Here is a 20,995-nt window from a genome sequence, read left to right as displayed (position 1 = left end):
AGGGTGCGAGCGGCCGCTGCGGAGGTTGCCAGAGCGGCTTTGTGCGCCTGCGCAAGGGGAAGAGGCGGGGCGCGAGGTGGGCTTCTGCGCCTGCGTAGAAGCCGGTCTGAGGCGAGGTTTCTCAGCTGTTCCGGTAGGGTGCCCGCTTCCCGAGCCCCCGGAGCGCGTGCGCGAGTCTTTCCCTTCCTCCAGGGAAGGTATTGCATTCCCGACCGTTAAGCAAGGCCGCCCTCTCCTGGTTGCCGTGGCAACCGCACAAGCGCGCCCGCCCCACCCGCTGCCGCGCAGGCGCAGCAGGTGACGTAGCGGACACTTCCGGGAGGCAGATAATTTCGTTTTTCCGCCTCCTGGCGGAAGCCTATGCTCAGAGATTCTCCGTTCCCCTCGTTGGCCGCCTCCGCCAGAGGTTTCTTTGAGTGCCGCCTCCTGCCGCCGTGCCTCTAGTCCAAGTAGCCCAGCGGGTAGTACTCACGCCTTTTTTCCCGAGCTCTGCCCCTCCGAGTTCCCCAGGGCACAGCTCCTTCTCCCCTCCCACCCCTGCCTCCGGGGAGCTAATTACACCCTGTCTCCCCAACCTCCCCGTTTCCCGCCTGACCATCCGTGCCCCGGAACCCCTCAGAGCCTCCGTCACCGTCTTCGCGGCAACGGCCACCCCCTCCCAGGAAAAGGCCGGGTCCTAGTTTATTCCAAATTTTATCATCTTTTTAATTTAAATTCTCTTAATAATTATCTGTCTCACGTGGACTCGGGGCGGTCCCGGAACGCGGTTGGGGAGCTCCTTGCAGGGCGGGCAGGTGGGCCAGCCTCTCCTCGGGGTTGGGGGAGGCAACGGGGTATGTACAGTGCCCTCGCCCCGCAGTCCCGGCAGTTTTCCCAGGAGCAAGGGCCGGGTGACAGCAGGACGGTGCCGCTCAGGTGGGAGGGGGCGCCAGTGTTTAGGAAAGGGCAGAAACCGGCCCCTGGACAGTAGTTCTTCGACCGCCTCCACACCAGGGAATGCGGAGGACGGGGAGGATGCTAGGAATGAGAGAGGCAAAGGGGCAGATCTATATACAGGGGACCCGGGAAGGGGGTGGCGGTCCGCAGGAGGGGAAGGAGAGAGGCACGCGCAGAAACAGGCCACCCACCCGCCCCCATGCCCTCGTGAGGGTCCACCACTCCTACACACGCTTGACCAGGGCCGGGAGGGCGGAGGGGGAGGGAAAGAGGGGCCGGGGGGCGTCTCCCGGGCCAGGTGGGGCGGGATCACCGCTTGAAGCGGTAAGTGATGGGAAGCAGCAGCTTGCTCTTCTTGAGGGCCTGCACCTTCTTGAGGGTCTCATCGTCCAGGGCCAGGAAGCAGCGGCGCGAGTACTCGAGCAGACGCTCCTTGGAGGGGTCGAACTCGCCCACCTCCGCCAGCTTCTCGGGGGCCACGATGAGCAACTCCGCGATGGGCGTGGTCAGCGCCACCGTGTTGCGGTCCACTCGGTGGTGCTCGAAGGCCCGAGACATGCTCTTCAGCTTCTGGAAGGTGCCCAGGATCTTCTTGTAGCGGCAGAGCACACCGTCGGCGTCCTTCACTGCACGGCCGAGGGGAGAGAGCGAGAGAGAGGCATTGGGGGGGGGGGGGCGGGCAGAGAGAGGAAGTGGGAAGGGGAAGCCGGAAGATCAGGGGAACAAAACAGAGAACGAGGAAAAGCAGTGAGAGTTACAAGAGGCGGAAGAAACGGAGATAGAAGTCGGACCAGAGGGAGATCAGAGAAGGCAAGCCCAGGGAGGGGGATGAGGAGGAAAAATGAAGGAGGGAGTGGGCTCAAGGGTGGAGTTCCCAGCCCACCTGGGCCATCGACCCCTCCCCTGTTACTGACAGGAGCCCAAGGCTCAGGAAGGCCAAGCCCCAGGCGGCGGTGAGGGTGGACACAGATTTAAGGATTGTAAACCAGGACCACACGTGGAGGCCGGGACAGACAACCAGGTCTGGTCTGTTTGCTGATGGGGAGACCAAGGCTTGGGAGGACAAGGGGGAGCTCCTTGGAGGTCACACATTAAGTCCCCGGCCCAGAGCCCCAGAGCCCCCACCCCCTGTGCCTCGCTTACCCCGCTGCCTCTCCCGGGCCTTGGGCTTCCCGAAGCGCCTCCGGCCAGTGCCCCCTTTCTGCTGCTGCCTCTTCCTCTCCCCGTTACTGCCTTGTGCAGACGCTCCGCTGAGTGAGGAGGCAGCCGACTCGGGGTCTGAGGCCTCGCCCCCAGCCCCGCCTCTGCCGTCCCCCTCAGCCCGCCGCGGCCCAGGCTTCAGCCGGCAGTGGTCCTCTGGAGAGGTGAGAGGAGACACGCGCATGCGTGAACTTCACGAACAGGAGGGAGGGAGGAGGAGTCGGCCAGGTGGGGTCGGACAGCAGGTCCCCAGGAAGGGGTCCCCAAGGAGGGGACAGGCAGGAAGTGCACTACAGATGCTGAAGTTCCACAAGCAGCTGGGATTTGGGGACAGAGATCCCAAATCTCTGTGGGGTGGGGCACGGGCTGAGGATGCTCACTCCTCAACTTGGTGGCAAGGGGTCTGGGGGAGGGGCCCAGTGGACCAAGACAGTCCCGGGAACCTCGGGAGAGTCTGTGGCTTTGTGGGGTTCCCACGGTGGAGGAGGGGTGTTCTGGGGACCCAGTGAGGCCTGTATAAGCGGGGAGGCAGGCAAAGCCTGGGTGGGGGTGGGAGTGCAGACCCAGAGGGAAACCTTAGTCTCTGGGTCTAGTGCGCTGGGAAAGGCAGGCGCCCACCCTCCCCCAGACAGAGGAAGCAGCGGGGGTTCTGATGCAGGGCCCTCCAAAGGGTGGGTTTGGAGGTCCAGTGTTGGGGTTCCCACCGAGTAAATCCAGAAGCCCCTAGGCCTGACCATCCTTGGTAGGTTCCCGTCAGCGTGGGTGGATGGTGGGAGGCCCAGCAACCCAGGCTAGAGGTGGCTCAAGAGCAGAGGGGTCCTCAGTAAAGTAGGTGTTGAAAAAAACACAGGCCCCTTGCCCAGACTTCCAGCGGACTTCACAGAGAGGGAAGCGGAAGCTTTTGAGGGAGCCACAGCCAGGGGCTGAACGGCAGGAAGGGGAGAGGACAGGCTGGACCCACCAACACAGCTAAAGGTTTGGCAGAGAAAAGCCCTAAAAGGGAAGGGGAGGGGTCAGTGTTCAGAATACATGGACAAGCAGGGCACAGTGTCCTCTCCATCAGCAGAAGGACTCAAGCAGGAAGGAAGCTGGGCTTGGAGCCCCAGAGATGGCCACAGGTGCAAGGAGAGGGCAAAAATGACAGGTCCCCCTGAGCCACCAGAGGATGAGTGTGGGTAAGAAGGGTCCTGTGTCCCTGAGGAGGGCCGCGCTGGGTGCCGGGGCCCAGGAGTGAGATGGGGAGGGGACTGGCGGCCTCACCTGCATCCATGCGGGCAGAGGAGATGAACTTGTCCAGCTGACACCGCAAGAAGTCCCTCTCCTCCTCCAGGTCCTCAATGCGCTTCTGCAGCCATGAGTTCCTCTCCAGGGCCATGTGCAGCTGGGCCCTGACACCGTTCATCAGGGCCACAGTCGGGGATGCAGCCTCCGGAGGCTCTAGGGACAGCAGAGGACCCTGGTCGACCCCAGGCCTCAGGGCCCTGCACCCCCGCCTGACTCAAGTCCCCCTTCAACCAACTCACCCTCGAAGTTTCCCTGAGAGGGGCTCAGACTGTAAAAGATCTGTGGGTCTAGGTGGGGCGTCTCGTCGAAGGGGATGGAAATCTCGAAGGCCTCGTTGTCCTTCTTCACTGGAAAAGAGAGGCCGAGGTCACCCCAGGGAAGTCCCAAGGAGCCGCGGACCAGCCCCCAACCACGCAGCCCTGGAGAGGAAAGGGCAGGGACAACGGGCAGCAGCTGTGGGACCAAGGGTGGAGCAAGGTCCAGTTCCTCACCTGTCCTCCTCCGGCTAATGTTGCGCTCATTCATGGTGCGGCCTCCTGCGGACCCCAGCAGCTGAGAGCCTCAGGGGCACTGGACAGAAACAGCAGCCACAGATGAAGGAACACAGACGGACTCCTCGGGGACATCCCGGGGGAGCTGGGGCTCACGACTGCGGGAGGGCGTGCTGAGGGCCAGGACTCCTGGGTCTGATGGAGGAGGGGACCCAGACCCCTCAGGACTGAGGGAGGACCCCTGGGGTTACAAACTCCTCGACTCTAGAGAACGCGGGTGCTGGAAGAAGGAGGACCGGTGGGGTCGACAGAGCAGGCGCATCCTGGCCGAAATAGGACAGACCCTCATCACGGGTCGCCTCGGGGCCAAAGAAGTGAGAGGTGCGGGGGAGGGAGAGTGCACCCCAACTTCCAGGCGCAGGGTGGGGGCCCAAGCCACGAGCCGCGCCTCGCCACCCCCGGGCACCCCACGCACTCGCGTGGGCGATCAAGGCCTAGCACCCGTTGGGGAGCTGGGCGCGTGCGCAGTGCGGGGGAAGGTCGTGAGTGGGGATGCGCCCCCGCCCCCGCCCTTTGTCCCGCGGGTGGGAGGGGGAGCGACGGTGGCAAGTGGTCTCAGCGGGGGATGCACCTGGCCGCAGGTGCCGACACGGCCACCACCACCCCACGGCCCGCAGGTGCCCGGGGTCGGACTGGCCGGGGCCCCACGCTCACCCACCCGCGCGCGGAATCCGGCCCGAGGACCGGCGGCAGCGGCGGCGGCGGCGGCGCCCATGCCCGGCGCCGGGGAGCGTCTGCAAAGAATAACGGGGAGCGGAGGGAAGCGACCGCACACCCGCGGGCAGGGCGGCAGAGGCGGCGAGTCTCGGAGCCGGGCAATGGGAGAGGTAGGGACGCCAGGACGGCCCGGTGCGCCAGTTGGCGTGCCTCCTCCTGGAGTCCCCGGCCCCAGAAGAGGCCGGCCGTTTGCGGCGGAGGCCGGGGCCGCACTTGCGCGATGGCCCCTTGCAGCACTCCCCCGCCCTTGGCGAAGCTTGGGCAGGGAACGTCACGAATTTCCCAATTCCTAGAGAGCTGGCAGCTCCGGGGGTCCCCAGGGGTGGGGGAGTGGGGGGTGACGACGCGCCGAGTCCGGCCCGGGAGAGGCGGGGAAATGTAGGAAACAGCCGGGAAAGTTGAAGCACAGGGAAGATCCCCTTAAGAGGTACCCTGGGAACTGGCCAGTGTGGACCCCTGCAACCCGCTCGGCTCCTTTGCTCCTTCATCTCCCACTGGGCTTCAGCACAGCCAGACCCCAGGGTTCTAAGGGTCATGGGGTAGGGAGAGTTACTCCTCCCCGAAAATAAAGGCCTAGAAACCACTCCCCACCCCCGCACCATCACCCCCGTGTTGTTAAGAGCTGGCTTTGGAACATCCAGACCTAGATCCCAGTCCTGGCCGCTCCTTCACAGCCTCAGTCTACCTGTAAAGTGGGGAGATTATAATCCCTTTTAGGTTTGTTGTGGGTACATAGGATGATATGACACGCAGAACGCTCAACTCAGCGCCTGACCGCAGTGAGAGCTCAAGACAGGGCACTGTTACTGTTATCTGAAGTCAGATGGTGGGAAGCTCTTTCCCTCTCTGGGAAGTAGAGACAGATGATTTTTTTCCTCCACCCAAAAAGAGGTCGGAAGAAGAAATGAGGCCCAGCACAGTGCCTGGCACAAATCCGACACGCAAGGAAAATTCATTGAGAAGGCAGATGTTTATTCAGCTTCTGGCCCAGCTCCACCTGCCTCTCCTCCCATTCTCAGGTAGCTTCCATGCTCTGGAATTTCTGCCAGCCCTTATGAGAGCAGTGCTTTAACCCTGCAGCGGGAGAACCTAAATGTCTGCGCCACCTAGAAAGTGTCACTCTCCCCTCCTACCCACTTCACACTACGGATAAATTGCAGCCTCAGTCAAAACGTCCAGGGGGAGGCACCTGCCCTAGATCCGTGTTTTTCAAACTACAGGTTCACGCGCAGATAATATGGTAGAATGAAATCTGGAATTGGCAGTCAAAAAAAAAAAAGTAGATGGAAAAAACCAGAGATCTGCACATGGCAGAGGTAACTACTGTTAAACCTTTGTTTTGCATATATTGTGTATCTATACGGGGTTGCCATACAAAATGTTTCTTACAATGGATCGTGGTTTAAAAAAAAAAGAAATATCTAGAAACACTCGGCCTATAGGACACAGGTGGTCAGGAGCCAAGCAAGGACAAACCCCAGTGCAGGCCAACCTTCCCAGGCAAGCCAAGGCCCAAGCGGGCCAGGCACTTGCTCAGTCTCTGTGCTAGGCCGTCGGCAGAGACACGGTCCCCCAAAACCTCACACGCTCAAAGTGGAACCCGTGTTTAGTGAGTGTCCAGTCTCAGGCCCTGGCTGGGGAGTGGGAAGCAGGTCTGGGGCCCCTTCCCCCAGCATCGCAGGGGGGCCTCAGCAAGATGCTGCAGATTCCTGATGGCCCCCAACCACGGGTTTTCAGGCCCGAGAACTTCCACACACACCACTCTGCTCCCTACCCTCCAGCCAGGGCTCGGCCGTGGACTCGCTGATGTCTCTGAGGTTGGAGGACTCCACTCTGTACACGGGAGGTCTTCTTCCCATCCTTATCTCCAAAACGCTGAGGACCCGAAGATTACTCCTCAAGGCAGGGCTCAGCCTCCCCACGGCGGGGTCCTGTGTTTGTGTCCAGGGCCCCCGCAGCCCAGCCTCTGGCGCTCCCGGCTGTCTGAGGGCGACGGGAGTCCACGCTCCCCCCAGAATCCCATGGTACCTGAGGTACCCCGCAGCCTGGCTCAGGGATGCTTCCACCGAGCGTGCTTCTGCAGCGTGTTCTGCTCCATAAATCGGCGTGGGCAGTGCGGGCACTGGTAGGGGCGCTCGCCGGAGTGGACCCGGCTGTGCTGGGCCAGCTCGCCCGCCTCTCGGAAGCGGCGAGGGCAGAGCGGGCAGCCGTGGGGCCGCCCGCCACCCGCCCGGTGAATGGAATGGTGCCGCGCCAGGTGGCTGGCCCGCTTGAATGCCTTCCCGCAGGTGTCACACTCAAAGGGCTTGACCTCCGAGTGGGTGATGCTGTGTCGCTGAAGGTAAGACATGTACTCGAAGACCCGGGAGCACACTGGGCAGCTGTAGCACTTTTTCTGAGCCGAAGCCCCATCGGGCCCGGACTCTCTCTGAGACTCCTCGTCCACCAGCACAGTGTACGGGACGCCCTGGGTGTCTATGAGCAGGTAGTGGTTGGGCCTCGAAGGGGACGAAGTCTGGGGACATCCTGTGGAAGAGGAAGGTCCGGGTTCTGGGGACCCGCCTGTCCGAGGGGGAGGCGCCTCCATGGCCTCAGCGGAGGGAAGCGCCAGGGGCTGGGGGCAGGGGGACGGCAGCACCAGCATCCGGAGGGGTGACTGAGGCCTGGTGGAGGGGAGAGAGGATGAGAAGGTTACAGTAGAGGAGGGAAGCTCAGACCCACGGGCTCTGTTCTCCCCTCTCTATGTAACCTACTCAGGAATTCTGCAACCCCCATCCCCCATCTCCTCTCCAGTCCTTTGGCCCTGAACTCTGTGACCCTCTGTAAGGCTCCTACGCACCCCCTCCTTGAAAAACCTCTCCGACTCTGTTCCACCACCGACTGTACGCACAGGCTCTCTTTACTCTATCTTTCCGCTTTGTGCCCCCCTCAGGTCACAGGTTGCCCGCAGGCCCCACCTAATAGACCTCCAGGCCTCTCCCTTGTCTACGCCACTGATCCCAGTCTGGGTGTCAGTCCATCCTACATTTTCCACCAAGAAGCATTTCCTACCCCCCTATATGCGCTCAGACCTTCTCAAATGGGCTGTCACTTTGGGAACCCCATGTCCTAACCCGCCCACCTCCCCTCGCCCGGCTACCTGCTGGTTCTCTCCAGTCCGCGCCCATCCACCCCCCGGTCCTGGCAGTGTCCCAGCGCTCTCTAGGGTTCCACCCGCGGCCCGGGCCTTCAAGCTTCTCTACGCAAGTTCTCGGCAGCGCCCCCTCCGAGCCGTCGGAACAGCCCCTCCCCGCCCAGCGCACAGGTACCCGCTCACCCGGCCCCGCCCCTCCCTACGGCCCTCTCCGGCTCCCTCCCGCCTCCCGGCCCCCGTACCCGGTGCAGCAGCCTCTCGGGTCCGGGCGACTCCGGAACGGCCCCGGGCTACTCTCGTGGTTGAGGATGGCGGCGGGTCGGTGGCCTCAGGGTGTCCCCCCAGAGCTGGCGGCGCCGGGTAAGGGGAGAGAAGACCAGGGTAAAGAGAAGAGGGTCCCGGGGAGAGCGGTGGGGGCGGGGCGCCTGGGCCTTTGGGAAACGGCTCCGGCCAGAAACACAGGCCGAGATGAAGGTTCCCAGGTGCTTATGGTCCGGTTTCCATCCCCCAACCCCGCTGCCTGCTTCACCCTGTCCGCCCCCACCGCCCCCACACTCAAATAAGAGCCCTAAAATGGAGTGCGGAATGTTTATTGAGTAAAGGGTGAGGGTGGTGGGTGGAAATGGGACGACACAGAAATAAGCCAGACCGTGCCCGTGCTTTTGTCAAATCTTCCACGCAGACAACCGTTCACCACTTAGGAGCAGACAACCAGGGCTCAGAGAGGTTACGCCGCTTGCAAAGGCTCACACAGCACAGCTGGGCGGAAACTGGGCTCCGACTGGCTCCCAGGCACTGGGAGGGGCAACGACTTGGTCTACATCACACAGCTAGAGAGGGAGGGAAGAAGGAATGTTTCTCCCTTTAGATAGTTGGGGAAACTGAGGCCCAGGGTAAGGCAGTAACCTCAGCGGAGTAAGGGAATGTGTGTGGGAGTGACGCTGTGTGGGTCAGACGTGGTGGCCCAGAGAGGGGCCGGGCAGCACAGGCCGGGTCTGTAACTTAGTGGAGGCGCACGTGCTGCGCCAGCTCCGCTGCGTCCTGGAAGCGGCGTGGGCAGAGTGGGCAGGTGTGCGGTGGGCCGGCGCGGGCACGGTGCGTGGCACGGTGCCGCGACAGGTGGCTGGAACGCTTGAAGGCCTTGCCGCAGGCGCCGCACGTGAAGGGCTTGAGGTCCGAGTGCGACACGCGGTGGCTCTGCAGCCGCAAAGGGCTGGCAAAGACCCGGGCGCACTCAGGGCAGCTGTAGCCCTTGCGAGGGCCTGGCTCTCCAGGCGGTGCCTCGCGCTGTGGCGGGCCCCGGGGCTCCTCCTCCAACTGCACCGTGTACGTGTAGGGGACCCCGTTGGCGTCGATGAGCAGGTGACGGCCCAGCCGCGGGGGTCGGGGCCCCGCCACCGAGGAAGGAGTGGAGGAAGGGCCTTCCGTCTTGGGGAAAGGGGGAGCCTTGGGGGGCGGCGGGTCCATGGTCTCCGGAGAGGAGGACCGAGGGTGGGGTGGCCGCGGCGGCAGCAGCAGCATCTGGAGCGGCAGCTGGGAGCGGCGGAGGGGAGAGAAGTTAAAATCGCCACTTCCTGGGGAGAGTGTACCAATTCTCACTGCTTGTTACCCTCTCTGTACCACTGACCTACCTTCCCTACAAAAAAAAAGAAACTGCTTCTAGGCCAGATCGCTCTACTTGCATCAAGCAGCTTCAGGGGCTTCTACAACTAAGCTCAGCATCTCAGGGCCCCGACCTGCCTTTCCTCCCGGGTCCTCCTCTCATCCCCCAGCTGGACCAGAGGGCTTCACCCAGCCACTTCCCTCCTCCTCCACCCCAAAAGCCAATCAATTTCCAACCCTATTTTCCCCTTTACATCTTCATAGCCTCTTTCATGTCACGCCAGGGCTCCTGCCTCCAGAATTTCTCTAATGGGTCGCTTCCTCTTCTTCCCAGCCCCAGCTCAGGTTGCATCCTCTCCCCCCAGGACCACCGCAGCAGCCTTTCCTTGGCCTCCAGACCCTCCTAGATCTCCATCCCCACTAGGTTCCCTGGAAGGCCTCCCATCTCTGGATACGGCTGTAGCCTCTCTTAATTTCCTCTCTAGGTACATCCCCGGAGCCCCACTAACCCAATTCCCCACTCTTCACCCAGGGCTCCTCTATCCTGTTCCTACATTTAGCACCTTAAGGTTTCAACATCCTCTCCCATTACCTAACCTGTCCTCGAAATTTCAGGTATGCCTACCTAGGACGTCTCAACTGCCGGCCTTCTACGTAGCCCACGGTCCATGAACTTTGCCACCTGCTACATCTCCACCCAAGGGTCCCTCTCTCTCCCCAGCCCCCAGGTATAAGCCACTGACATCTTTGCTGTTCCTCTCTATATCCCTCGGGGCCTCCTCTCACTCCCCGTGACACACACCAGGGCCCCGGAGTCCCTCTCCCAAGCCCCCTTCTCCCTCACTTCTGCATGCATCTGGCATCTTTATGTCCCCATTTCTATCCCTGCTGTACCCAGCACAGCGCCTCGACCCCGCTTCTCTGCTCCGCTTCCTTCTGTAACCCCAGGGCCCCTGTGTCCCCCTTTCCGCTACGCCCTCAGGAACCCCTCGCTCCCGCACTCCCTCCTGCCTGTCCCCCGAGCCCCGGCTCCTTCCCCGCCGTGCCCCAGCCCCACCCCCCCATCTCCGTTATCACCAGCCCCTCCCCCAGCCCTGCCCGGCCTCACGCCGTCCCGGAGCCAGGCTCCTCCCTCCATCCCGGCCCCCGTACCCGGTGCAGTGGCTTCTCGGGTCCGGAGGAGCAAGCCGAGGTCTCGAGCGGCCCGGGCTTCCCCTCGCGAGTGCCGGCGGCGGCGGGACCGAGGCTTGGGGGAGCTCCGGGCCGGCGGCGCCGGGGACGCGGGCGCGGGGGGCGCGGGGGTGCGAGGGGCGGCGGCGTCCCTGGGAAAGGGCGCCGGCTGGAAACGCGCGCGCCGCAAAGAAGGTTCCGCCGCCCCAGAGCCCGCCGCTCTGACGGCCCGCTTTTTTTGAGTATCTAGGGATCGCGAGAAAGGAGAGGGGCCGAACGCGCGGGAACCACACAGCCCGCCCCCTGCCCCCCGCTCCCTTCCCATCCCCTATGGGAACAGTTCGTTCTCTGAGACAGAGATTGATTAGGAGACGGGGCTACGCGAGGATGACTTTGCCCTAAGTCCCACAAGCAACGGGCGCGCCCAATCCGTCCTCTTCCCACTGGCCGACCCGCCTGCATCCCCTTCCAAACGAGGAACAGAGCGGGAAGAGGGAAGTTTCTGTCGGCTGGGCAAATGGGGAGACCGAGAGCCCGAGAGGGCCAAACCTTGCCAGATGCAGAGGTGGGCAAGAGTGGCTCTTCCCATCGAGGAAGGGGGAGACTGAGGCGCAAGGAGCAGCACCGACAGTGTCTGGGTGGTGTCGGCACAAAGCGCGGTGGACCCGACGCTCCCGCGCGCAGAGAGGAAACCGAGGTCCGGCGGCCGCGTCCTGGTGCAGGAGCGCGTTGACCAGAGAGGGTCAGGGCAGCCAGGCCAGATCCGGAACCTAGTGCGGCGGTCGGCGCCGGACCGCGCCAGGTGGCCAGAGCGCTGGAAGGCCTGGGGCAGGCGGCGCACGCGGAAGGTTGGAACGTCGAGTGCAGCGCCGGGGGTCGCCCGCAGCTCGTCCTCCAGCTGCGCGGTGAACTAGGAGCGAATGCTGCGCGTGTCCACGAGCAGGTCGTGGCGTGGGGGGAACCAGAGGGGGGGCGGCCGCTGCAGCTGGGGAGGGGAGGCAGCTGGGGTCACTGAAGGCAGAGAACCGGCGTTAAGGTCGCGCCCAGACCAATGACCCCGGCTTGGCCAGAGGTGCGTCCGAGAAAGCTGCCGAAAAGAACTTTCTGGGATGATGAAAAAGTTCTATGATCTGCGCGTTGTCCACTGGGACGGCCACTAGCCGCGTGAGGCTATTGCTCATTAGAAATGTGGCTAAGGGGCTTCCCTGGTGGCGCAGTGGTTGAGAGTCCGCCTGCCGATGCAGGGGACGCGGGTTCGTGCCCCGATCCGGGAGGATCCCACATGCTGCGGAGCGTCTGGGTCCGTGAGCCATGGCCGCTGAGCCTGCGCGTCCGGAGCCCGTGCTCCGCAACGGGAGAGGCCACAACAGTGAGGGGCCCGCGTAAAAGCAAAAAAAAAAAAAAAAAAAAAAGAAATGTGGCTAGGGCTTGAGGACCTGAATTTTAAATGGCATTTAATTTATCTTAATTTAAATCTAAATCTAACCGCTGCCACCTTACGGTACAGCTCCTAAACCACCCTCAACCAGTTGCAAACTGGAGACCCGCGGGCCAGAGAGGGCACAGTTATATTTGGTTTGGATCACAGATATGTCTTAATGTTTTACTGGGCAATATTTAAAAAGCCAGAAAATGCACACATAAATTGCCAGCCATGGAAAAAAGTCTCTAGATGGGGCAACAGTAAACTGAAACTGATTAAGCATTCTTAGAACACCTTCAAGAAACCTCCAAGTGACCCAACAACTGTGATCTTAAGGCTTCAATTAAAGATCCTCCAGAACTGTACTGTCCTCAAGGGCAGCCACTGGCCACGGATAGCTCTTAAGCGTTTGGCATGTGTCCGGTCTGAACTGAGATGTGTCGTAAATGCAAGACACCTAAAAGATTCTGAAGACTGAGTGTGAAAAGAGTGTAAAGTATCTCATGAATGACTTTTATGTTGATAACATTTAGAAATGACACTCGGTATACTGACTGGGTTAAGTATGTTATTAAATTAATTTCAGCTGTTCCCCTGCACTTTTTAAAGCATGGCTCACTCCTGGAAACTGTTGTCCTAGAGGTTCTTCCTCTTTTGTAATTTTATGGGGTGGGGGGCAGTAGGGAGAGTGGAAACTGGTGAACTGAGAGGGTGTGCACAGTTTAAAGGGGTAACTACACCTTCTGTCTACACCAGGCTTCTCAACTTTGGCACTACTGACATTTTGGGGCTGGATCATTCTTTGTTATGGGGGGCTGTCCTGTACATTGTAGGATGTGGAGCAGCATCCCTGGCCTCCAGGCTTCGGATGCCAGAAGCACCGTCTCCCACCCCTCAATCCCACTCCCACCCAGCTGTGACAAGAGACGTGGCCAAATGTCCCCCAGGGGGCAACACAGATCCTGGGCTACACAGACAACTACCACAGGAGTCTCCCACCCAGATCCCTTTCTTGAGTTTCAGACCCATGAAACTTGCTTTGTCCATGAGAGCCACGCCCACCCCACCCCACCCGACCCCGAACTCTGGAAATAATGACAAGGACCAACGTTTATTGGGCCCTTCCTATGGTGCCAGCCATCGCTAAATGCACTGAACCCTCAGAGCAGACCCAGGAGGGAGGTGCCATGCAGATACCTATTTTATAGATGAGGAAACAGAAGCTCCGAGAGGTCATGTGATTGAGACTGAGGTCATACATCCGCTGGACAGCACGTGCTTCTAACTGACCCCTGAGTCAGAGCTCATGGCCACTGTCTGCAAGCACCTCATGCTTCTCCCCAACCCACTGCCGCCACCGCCCCAGCTCACCATGACAGCCTCCCCACCCCCCCAGTCCCTTCTCTCTATGGCAACACTGCAGCAGTATAATTACGCTAACCCGCAGAATCGCGTCATCACCTGACCTAAAACCCTCCTTGCTGCACTTGGAATAAAACTCAGAAGCTGCCGTCACCACAGTGCCGCCCAGCCCACCTGGCCCACTTCCAGGGCCTTGTGTTTGCTGTTCTGCCCTCTGGAATATTCCTCCCAGCCCCTCACAAGGGCACACCCTTTCTGGCCATTCAGGCCTCAACTCGAGTGATCCTTCATCACTGAAGCGGCTGCTGGTTGTATCAGAGCTCAAGGTGGCGAGCAGGTGAGGCCATCCCCTCCGCCTCTCGTACTGCCGTCCGTAGTGGTCTCGCTCGTTTCTGGATTTGCTACTTTACCGCCTGCTTTTCCCGCTCCGTCCTAGGCAACATTCTACCCTCAGAACCTAGCAAAGGTCTGGGGAGAGGGTCGGGGCTCGGTTCAATATTGGTTGAATGAATGAATTCAGTCACCCCGTCCAAAGGTAAAGCATGATCTCCCCCCCCCACCAAAACAAAAAGCCTTGCTTCTCTCTTGGGACAGGATCATGATGAAGCCCCGCACCCACACCAGTCTGGAACCTCTAACGTCCTCATCCCCCCCCCCGACTTCTACACTCCCCAAAGCCAGAGGCACCAAGTTCCGTCCCGCCCTCATCCTCAACGTTCCCCCCAGCTCCCCAAGCCCCAGCTCTGGCCCCGCCTTCCTGCCCAGGGCCCCTGCACCAGCCTTCTCCCTGCTGTCTTGGTCCCCAGTACTGCCCCCGCCCTCCTTGACACTCTTCTCACAGCTGTCTCATATGTAACCTCTGCACAAAATCTCGTCATGGCCCCCATGACCCTCAGGACCAAGTTCCCAGGTTCCTCACCCCGGGATTTGAAGCCCTTCATGAGGTGGCCCAGCCAATCCACCTCATCCCAGCCCCACATAGCATCTCACAGCCCCCTAATGGGACCTAGGGACGTGGCCCTAGGAAAGCACTCCAGCCAATAACTCACACCCGCAAAGGAAAGGCTCCCACCTCGTGTTCCAGCCCTACCCCCGCAATTAAAAAAGAATCAAAACTAACGAACGTTATCTGCACCTGTCTCAGCAGGCACCACCAGTTGCTATAAAGAAGTGATGGAGTGGTAGGTGCTACCTTCGTTATTAGGTGAGTTCGCAGCTCACCTGATAAGGATGTTTCATTCTATCCCATCTTACAGATTGGAAAACTGAGTTCCAGAATGGTATGGGGATCTATCTCAGGCTATAAACAGAGGCTGTGGCAGAGTCAGGGATTCAGCAAGAGACTCCTGCTTCTCACCCCTGGCCAGGATGGCTGGGAACCACAAGCCATTCCCTATTTCAGGATGAGGAAACTGAGGCCCAGAGTGGCAGCCTCAGGTCACACAGCAAGTGAACAGTGAGGCCAAACCCCCAGCCTCTACCTTCTGTACCAGAAACAAGAGATTCTATGGAGCCCCTGCAGTCTCTCCATGGTCCAGGAAATTCCTTCCAGCCAAGTGGTCCAGAATGTGCTGCGCCTGCTGCCCGGCATCCTGAAAACGCCAGAACACAGCGGGCAGGTGTGAGCCCGACCCAACCGGAGCTGGCGTATGAAGCGATACCTCGCCGGGGCGCTTGAAGGCCTTGCCACAGACGAAGGGCCGGAGTTCTGAGTGGGAGATGCTGTAGCTCCTGCGGTGCGGGTAGCTCTTGAAGACCTGAAAACACTGGGGACAACTGAAGCCTTGCGGGGTGGGGTGGGGGTTGGGCTCCAGCCAGGGGCCTCCTCCGTGTGCACGCATAGCGAACACCATTCCCGTCAGTGAGCAGGTGACGGTCCCTGAGAAGCGGGCTGAGGCCGCGGGATGGGGATGGCGGGGGTGGAGGAAGAGGAGGGGGCCGGCTTAGGGGCGGGGACCACCCTAGGGAGAGAGGGGCCCATGGCCTCCAGAGAGATTCAGGGTCAAGATACAGGTTGGGAGGCTGAGGGGAGGACAGACGGGCGAGTAGATGAAGTTCTTTCTCCGGAATTCACCGGCTCAAAGCCTCTCCACCCCGCGCCCGCGAGTCTAAGCGAGTGACCCAGCGGACGCACCGCTCGGGCCTCTCCGGTCGCCCGGAGCTCAGCGCCTACCTCCCGGCGCCGGCCCGCGGTGCGGAGGTCTCTCGGGTCCGAGCGCGGTGGGAAGCGGCTCGAGGGGCGGCCGCAGGAAGTCCGCCGCGCGGGGTGATGGACTCCGAGAGCTCGGAAACGGCTCCCACTCCTGCCTCCGTCTCGGCCAGACGCGGCACCCAGAAATCAGCCCCGGCCGGAAACAAACACCCGCGAACAATGGTTCCGGGTGTCTGCCCGCCTCACTTCTCTGCAATAAGGGGAGAAAAGCCAATATAAAGTCATTGGCGACGTGGTAGATACAGAGGGAGGGAAGACAAAAGGGATGTCTTTTTGTCCGAAAAGTTGTGACTTTTCTTTTTTTTTTTTTTTTTTTTGTGGTACGCGGGCCTCTCACTGTTGTGGCCTCTCCCGTTGCGGAGCACAGGCTCCGGATGCACAGGCTCCGGATGCACAGGCGCAGCAGCCATGGCTCACGGGCCCAGCCGCTCCGCAGCATGTGGGATCTTCCCGGACCAGGGCACGAACCCGTGTCCCCTGCATTGGCAGGCGGACTCTCAACCACTGCGCCACCAGGGAAGCCCCGTGACTTTTCTTTAAAAGTCACTTTATCTATGGTTTCCCTGGCAGTTCAGTGGTTAAGACTCCGCCTTCCAATAGAGGGGGTGCGGGTTCGAGTTGGATCCCCGGTCTGGGAGCTAGGATCCCACATACCCGGCAGCCAAAAAAAACAAAACATAAACAACAGAAGCAATATTGTAACAAACTCAATAAAGACTTTAAAAAAAATGTTCCACATTAAAAAAAAAAAAAAGGTCACTTTATCCTTCTGGGCTGGAGAAGGAACTAGTCGTTCTAAAATAAGAAAGACTCTCTTCAATAGGAGAGAAAATAGACCGTCTACCTACAAATAGGAACTGAAACCAGAAAGGGCTAGTGACTGGTCGGCTGCTACACAGCAAAGACAAAGAGCCAGAATTATTCAGCCGGTGGGACAACTGAGGAAACCCAGGCCTTGTGATTTAATGTGTTACATGGCAAGAAAATGGAGTCAGGTATCATTCTCCGTGTTGGTGGTAAAACCAAGGCCAGAGAGGGGTAGTCACTGGCCCTGGGTCACACAGCTAGTCGGGGCTGGCTTGTATGATGCCAGTCCCTCCACAGGGCTGGAGTGGTGGAGGGAAGTGACATCCGGGTCTGGAGTACACCTGAACTCCTGGCCTCAGGCTCCACAGCCAGCCAGGAAGTCCTGCCCTGATGAATACACCGGGATGCATTGGGCCACCCCCTGGAAAGTGGTCATCCCACCCCAGGTGGGTTAGCCGGTGCTGGCTGCGGTGGCTGGAGCACTTGAATGCCTTCCCACAGGGGCCACACACTTAGGGGCAGAGTTCCGAGTGCAGGACACGCTGCTACCTGAGGTAAAACAGGCTCTTACACGTTTGTAAGCACACGGGGCAGAAGTGTGATGGGAGCTGGCCCATCTCTTTTTGCATCACCCTGAGCTGCTTCCTCAAGCCCCAGTAGGATGTGTGTGGTGATCAGTAAGTGACCACTTGAGCTTGGGGGCACAGGTGAGGACAAAATAGGTGACTGAGTTTGAGATGCATCCCGGGACATTCCCAGTTTTAAAACTGAGAGGAAGAAACAAAGAAGAACCAGACAAGAACACAGATGTCTCAGCAGATTTGGCAAATTGCTACCATCTGGCCGCTGACAGGGATGAGAGAATTCATCCCTAGTTTCAAATGGGTTATTGAGGCCAGAGAGTGAGCCCACCAGTCACAAAGCCCACACGGTGCAGTTAAAACCCAGGGTCCCTGCCTCCTGGGTAAGGCTAAAGGGGAAAAGGAGACCAGTAATGGCCCTGGGAGGTGAGGGCATCTTTCTTGCTACTTTCCCCTGCTTCCCCTGCCACCCACAGACTTGCAGCACACCCCAAGGCTGGAAATCATTCAGTCTTAACAAGAACAGTCCAGAAAAGGGTGTTGCCTTGTCCACTAGAGATGCCAGGGTCTAGCTCTGCAACCATCATCTCTCAAGCTGGACGCTGGCAGCTTGGGAAAGATTCCCAGCACGTGGCTCCCCAAAGGCATCAGTTTTGTGCCCATATTAGGAGCAGACTCAGTCTGCCCTAATATATCAGGACGTGCTGAGCCAGGTCCCTGGCAAGCCTGACCCGCCGGGGGCAGAAGGAGCAGGTACAGGGAGCCCGGTGGATGAGCGGAGGCTGGCAAAGACTGCTGGGGCATTTGAAGGCCTTGCCACAAGTCTCAGAGATGAAGCCCCAGATGACCAGATGTGAGAGGCCATAGGCCTTGAGACAGACAGCATTCTGGAAGCCCTGCAGGCACTCGGGACAGCTGTACGCTGGGCAAAACTTCCTGCTTGTCATTGGGCTTCTCCACTCGCACTGTGTATGCGTAGGTGTATTGTATGCCCGTCCAGTCAGAGGCTGAAGGCCCAGAGAAAGAGGAGGAGGAGGAAGGGCCAACTTGTGGGAGGAGCACTTGACTGGGGCGGGGGAACCACAGTTGATGAGAATAAAGTCATGGTCGTCCTTTTTTTTGGGGGGGGGCACGTTGCGCAGCATGTGGGATCTTAGTTCCCTGACCAGGGATCGAACCTGCGCCCCCTGCAGTGGAAGCGCGGAGTCTTAACCACTGGACCGCCAGGGAAGTCCCAGTCATGGTCATCCTTGAATGAGAGAAGCAGCTAAAGGAAGGAAAAACTGCATTGACTGAAGGTGCAGAGAGGTAAGCTAAGGGTTGAGATGACCAGAGGACCTCTCTGCATCCCCCAATCTTTGCTTACCTACGTCATCCTCCACCCCCTACTCCTTAAACCCCTCATCTCTCCAAGGGGCTGGGGGACTTTCCATGGGCCTCTCTCCATGTGCCCAAACCCTGGACTTTCTAACTTTACCACATCTCCATGCTCCCGGGATTTGCACAGGCCTCTTGCATCTATCAATCGATTCCTATGATGTGCACTCAGAGTCGTGTTACACGCCCCAGAATCTGTGGGACCCATGCTTTACTATATTGCCCTCCATCTCCTCTTTCAAACCCCTGGTGGGTAGGGTGTCCTTTTCCCTTGTCTCCATTCCTCCCCATCAGGGTATCACTCTTCTCTTCTAGGACCTCCCCCAAACTCTCCGAGTTTCTTTTTCTGCCCAGATCCAAGATTTCTTCCTTTCATGCTGGTCCTGCGACACCATTAAGTGTTTCCATCCGCCCAGAAAGAAGTCTCTCATCTCCAGAGTCTGTATTCGACCCACTCCACCACCTCCCCACCATCCCTTTCCAAAGCCCACCAAGGCCTCCCTGGTTTCTGCCTTTTCTCTGTTCCCGAGGGGTCCTCCGACACGAACCTTCTCGACCCTCCCCAATCGTCCCCGCAATGGGTCAGTCGGGTCCGGTCTTTGACACACACACACACACACACACACCCCCGGCTGCCCCCCGTCCTCGTGCTCCTGGACCCCTCCTCCAGGCATGGCCTTTGCTGTCCGTGCGTTATGAGGAGAGGCCTTCCGACAGTCTGATCCCGGGATACAGGAGGCGAAGAGATTAAACCTTCCGGGAGCCCTAAGTGGAGCCATAGGGCTCCGACCAGCCAGGAGAGGGGTGAGGTTCACGAGAAAGCCTTCCGGCCGGAAACACAAACCCTCAAAGGAAGGGTTCCAAGTGCCTTCTGTTCCGCTGGCCTGAATCTCTGTCATTCATTCAACAAATATTTGTTTAGTGTCTCCCATACGCCAGCTTCCGGGGGTAAAAACATGAGCCAACCAGATCGAGGTAGTCCCTGCCTTTCTCTACCTTAGAGGCAACAAATGTTATCTATATTGCACACCTGCTGCGACAAGGAACCCTCCTAAGCCTCCTGGGGGCGACAGAGACCAAAATATTGAAATGTCTGCCTCCACCTTAGCACCTGGGAGAAGCAGGTAGGGATGACATTCACGAGACAAGCTCAACGACGGACAGCGTCCCCAAACAATCTTACACAGCCCGAGAAGAGGACTTCAAACAAAAAGCTGTCTCAAATTCAGTCCTAGTGCTTCGCAGATGAGGAAACTGAGGCCCAGAGAGGTTACATGAGACGTTGATGGTCCCACAGCAAGGGGGTGCCAGAGCCAGGATTACACCCTAAATCCTAAAGCGGGGAGGTCTTTACACTTTCTCATCCCAATATCTTCATTTTGGACTTCCCTGGCGGTCCACTGATTAAGACTCCGTGCTTCCCTCGTCGGGGGACTAAGATCCTGCTTGCTGCGCTGTGCAAACAAACAAAAAATCTCTAATATCTTCATTATGGGGAAATTGTTCTATGGCCCTCTAGAGTTACAGGATTGAAGCTAAAAGAAGTTTAGGGAAAGAGTTGCCTGAGTGTGAAACAGCCCTCAAGGTTAGCTGTAGATGCTGGCAAGGCAAAGCCAGAAGGCTGGGCTTCCGAGCTCCCGCCCACAAGGAGCCCTGTAAAGTCATGAAGAGCCCCTTCTTGCCTCAGTACAGACTGTCTAGAAGGATTAGGCATTCCATGCGGATTTCATAGCAAACCCCAGATGTTAATGAGGCAGCTTAGAAACAGTAGGATTCCAATTCTGGTCGAGAGGCTTGTGGGATCTTAGCTCCCCGACCAGGGATTGAACCCAGGTCCAAGGCAGTGAAAGCACCGAGTCCTAACCACTGGTCCACCAGGGAAGTTCCTTCTCCAGGGAAATCTGAAAAACACTGTGTGACACCATTCCGTTTGGTGACTCAGTTTCCCCATCTGTCATGGAGAGGCCACCATTCTTTGTTTTTCCTTTTATTTTTCTGTATCAAGATGTAAGTTATGATGGAAGAAATTTTCATATGTTGAGGAATGGGGAAGTCCTTCTAGCTGATACATGATTTGACTTGAACTTTATGCTAACCAGAACAGCCTGTCTTATGGCCTGTCAAATGTACACTGTACAGCTGTGTTAACCATTAAAGAAAAGAACGCATTTAAAATCAAAATGGGGGAGGAGGGTGAACTGGGAGATTGGGATTGACATATATACACCACTACGTATAAAACAGATAACTAATGAGAACCTACTGTATAGCACAGGGAACTCTACTCAATGGTCTGTGGTGACCCAGATGGGAAGGGAATCTAAAAAAGAGTGGATATATGTATACATATGACTGATTCACTTTGCTGTACAGTAGAAACTAACACAACATTGTAAAGCAACTATACTCCAATAAAAATTAATTTAAAAGATAAATAAGTGAAAGGAAAAAAAATCAAAATGGAGTCACCATGGTTCAGGCATCCAAAATGGAGCTGGGTGGCCACTGTAGATGTGGTTTCAGACACGTTCCTGCATCACTGAGAACTTGAATCTTCCGAACTGCATCAGACTCAAGGCCACCACCAGCCATTCTCAAAACAGTATTTGCTAGTAGTGGCCAGCTGCCACCTTACAGCAC

The 20,995-nt window shown here is 58.6% G+C and overlaps 3 protein-coding genes across 5 annotated transcripts; all 3 read right to left on the bottom strand.

Annotated features, from left to right (window-relative positions):
- Positions 1–1,245: 1,245 nt before the first annotated feature.
- On the bottom strand, positions 1,246–3,945 carry CCDC106 (coiled-coil domain containing 106; the record flags this gene model as incomplete). 3 transcript variants are annotated; one of them, XM_079723631.1, is made up of 5 exons in its annotated part: positions 1,246–1,562; positions 2,080–2,292; positions 3,397–3,573; positions 3,660–3,767; positions 3,912–3,945. In XM_079723631.1, 5 exons carry the CDS (start codon positions 3,943–3,945, stop codon positions 1,246–1,248), a joined length of 849 nt encoding a protein of 282 aa, XP_079579757.1. The 3 variants fall into 3 exon arrangements, with proteins under 3 accessions (XP_079579757.1, XP_079579756.1, XP_079579758.1); XM_079723630.1 differs by having other exon boundaries at positions 3,660–3,945; XM_079723632.1 differs by lacking the exon at positions 3,660–3,767.
- A 2,793-nt stretch (positions 3,946–6,738) lies between these two features.
- ZNF581 (zinc finger protein 581) lies at positions 6,739–7,377 on the bottom strand (the record flags this gene model as incomplete). Its single annotated transcript, XM_079723479.1, has 1 exon — positions 6,739–7,377. The coding sequence occupies exon 1, from the start codon at positions 7,330–7,332 to the stop codon at positions 6,739–6,741; it is 594 nt and encodes a 197-aa protein (XP_079579605.1). The 5' UTR covers positions 7,333–7,377.
- A 1,018-nt stretch (positions 7,378–8,395) lies between these two features.
- Positions 8,396–10,736, bottom strand: ZNF580 (zinc finger protein 580). Its single transcript, XM_079723392.1, has 2 exons — positions 10,576–10,736; positions 8,396–9,354 (listed from the first exon to the last, which is right to left on the bottom strand). The coding sequence occupies exon 2, from the start codon at positions 9,340–9,342 to the stop codon at positions 8,824–8,826; it is 519 nt and encodes a 172-aa protein (XP_079579518.1). The 5' UTR covers positions 9,343–9,354; positions 10,576–10,736; the 3' UTR covers positions 8,396–8,823.
- Positions 10,737–20,995: the final 10,259 nt, after the last annotated feature.

Source organism: Hyperoodon ampullatus (assembly GCF_949752795.1).
Source record: "Hyperoodon ampullatus genome assembly, chromosome: 18".
Taxonomy (NCBI): domain Eukaryota; kingdom Metazoa; phylum Chordata; class Mammalia; order Artiodactyla; family Ziphiidae; genus Hyperoodon; species Hyperoodon ampullatus.
Note: the sequence above shows the minus strand (reverse complement) of the source record. Positions and strands in the feature narration are given on the sequence as shown.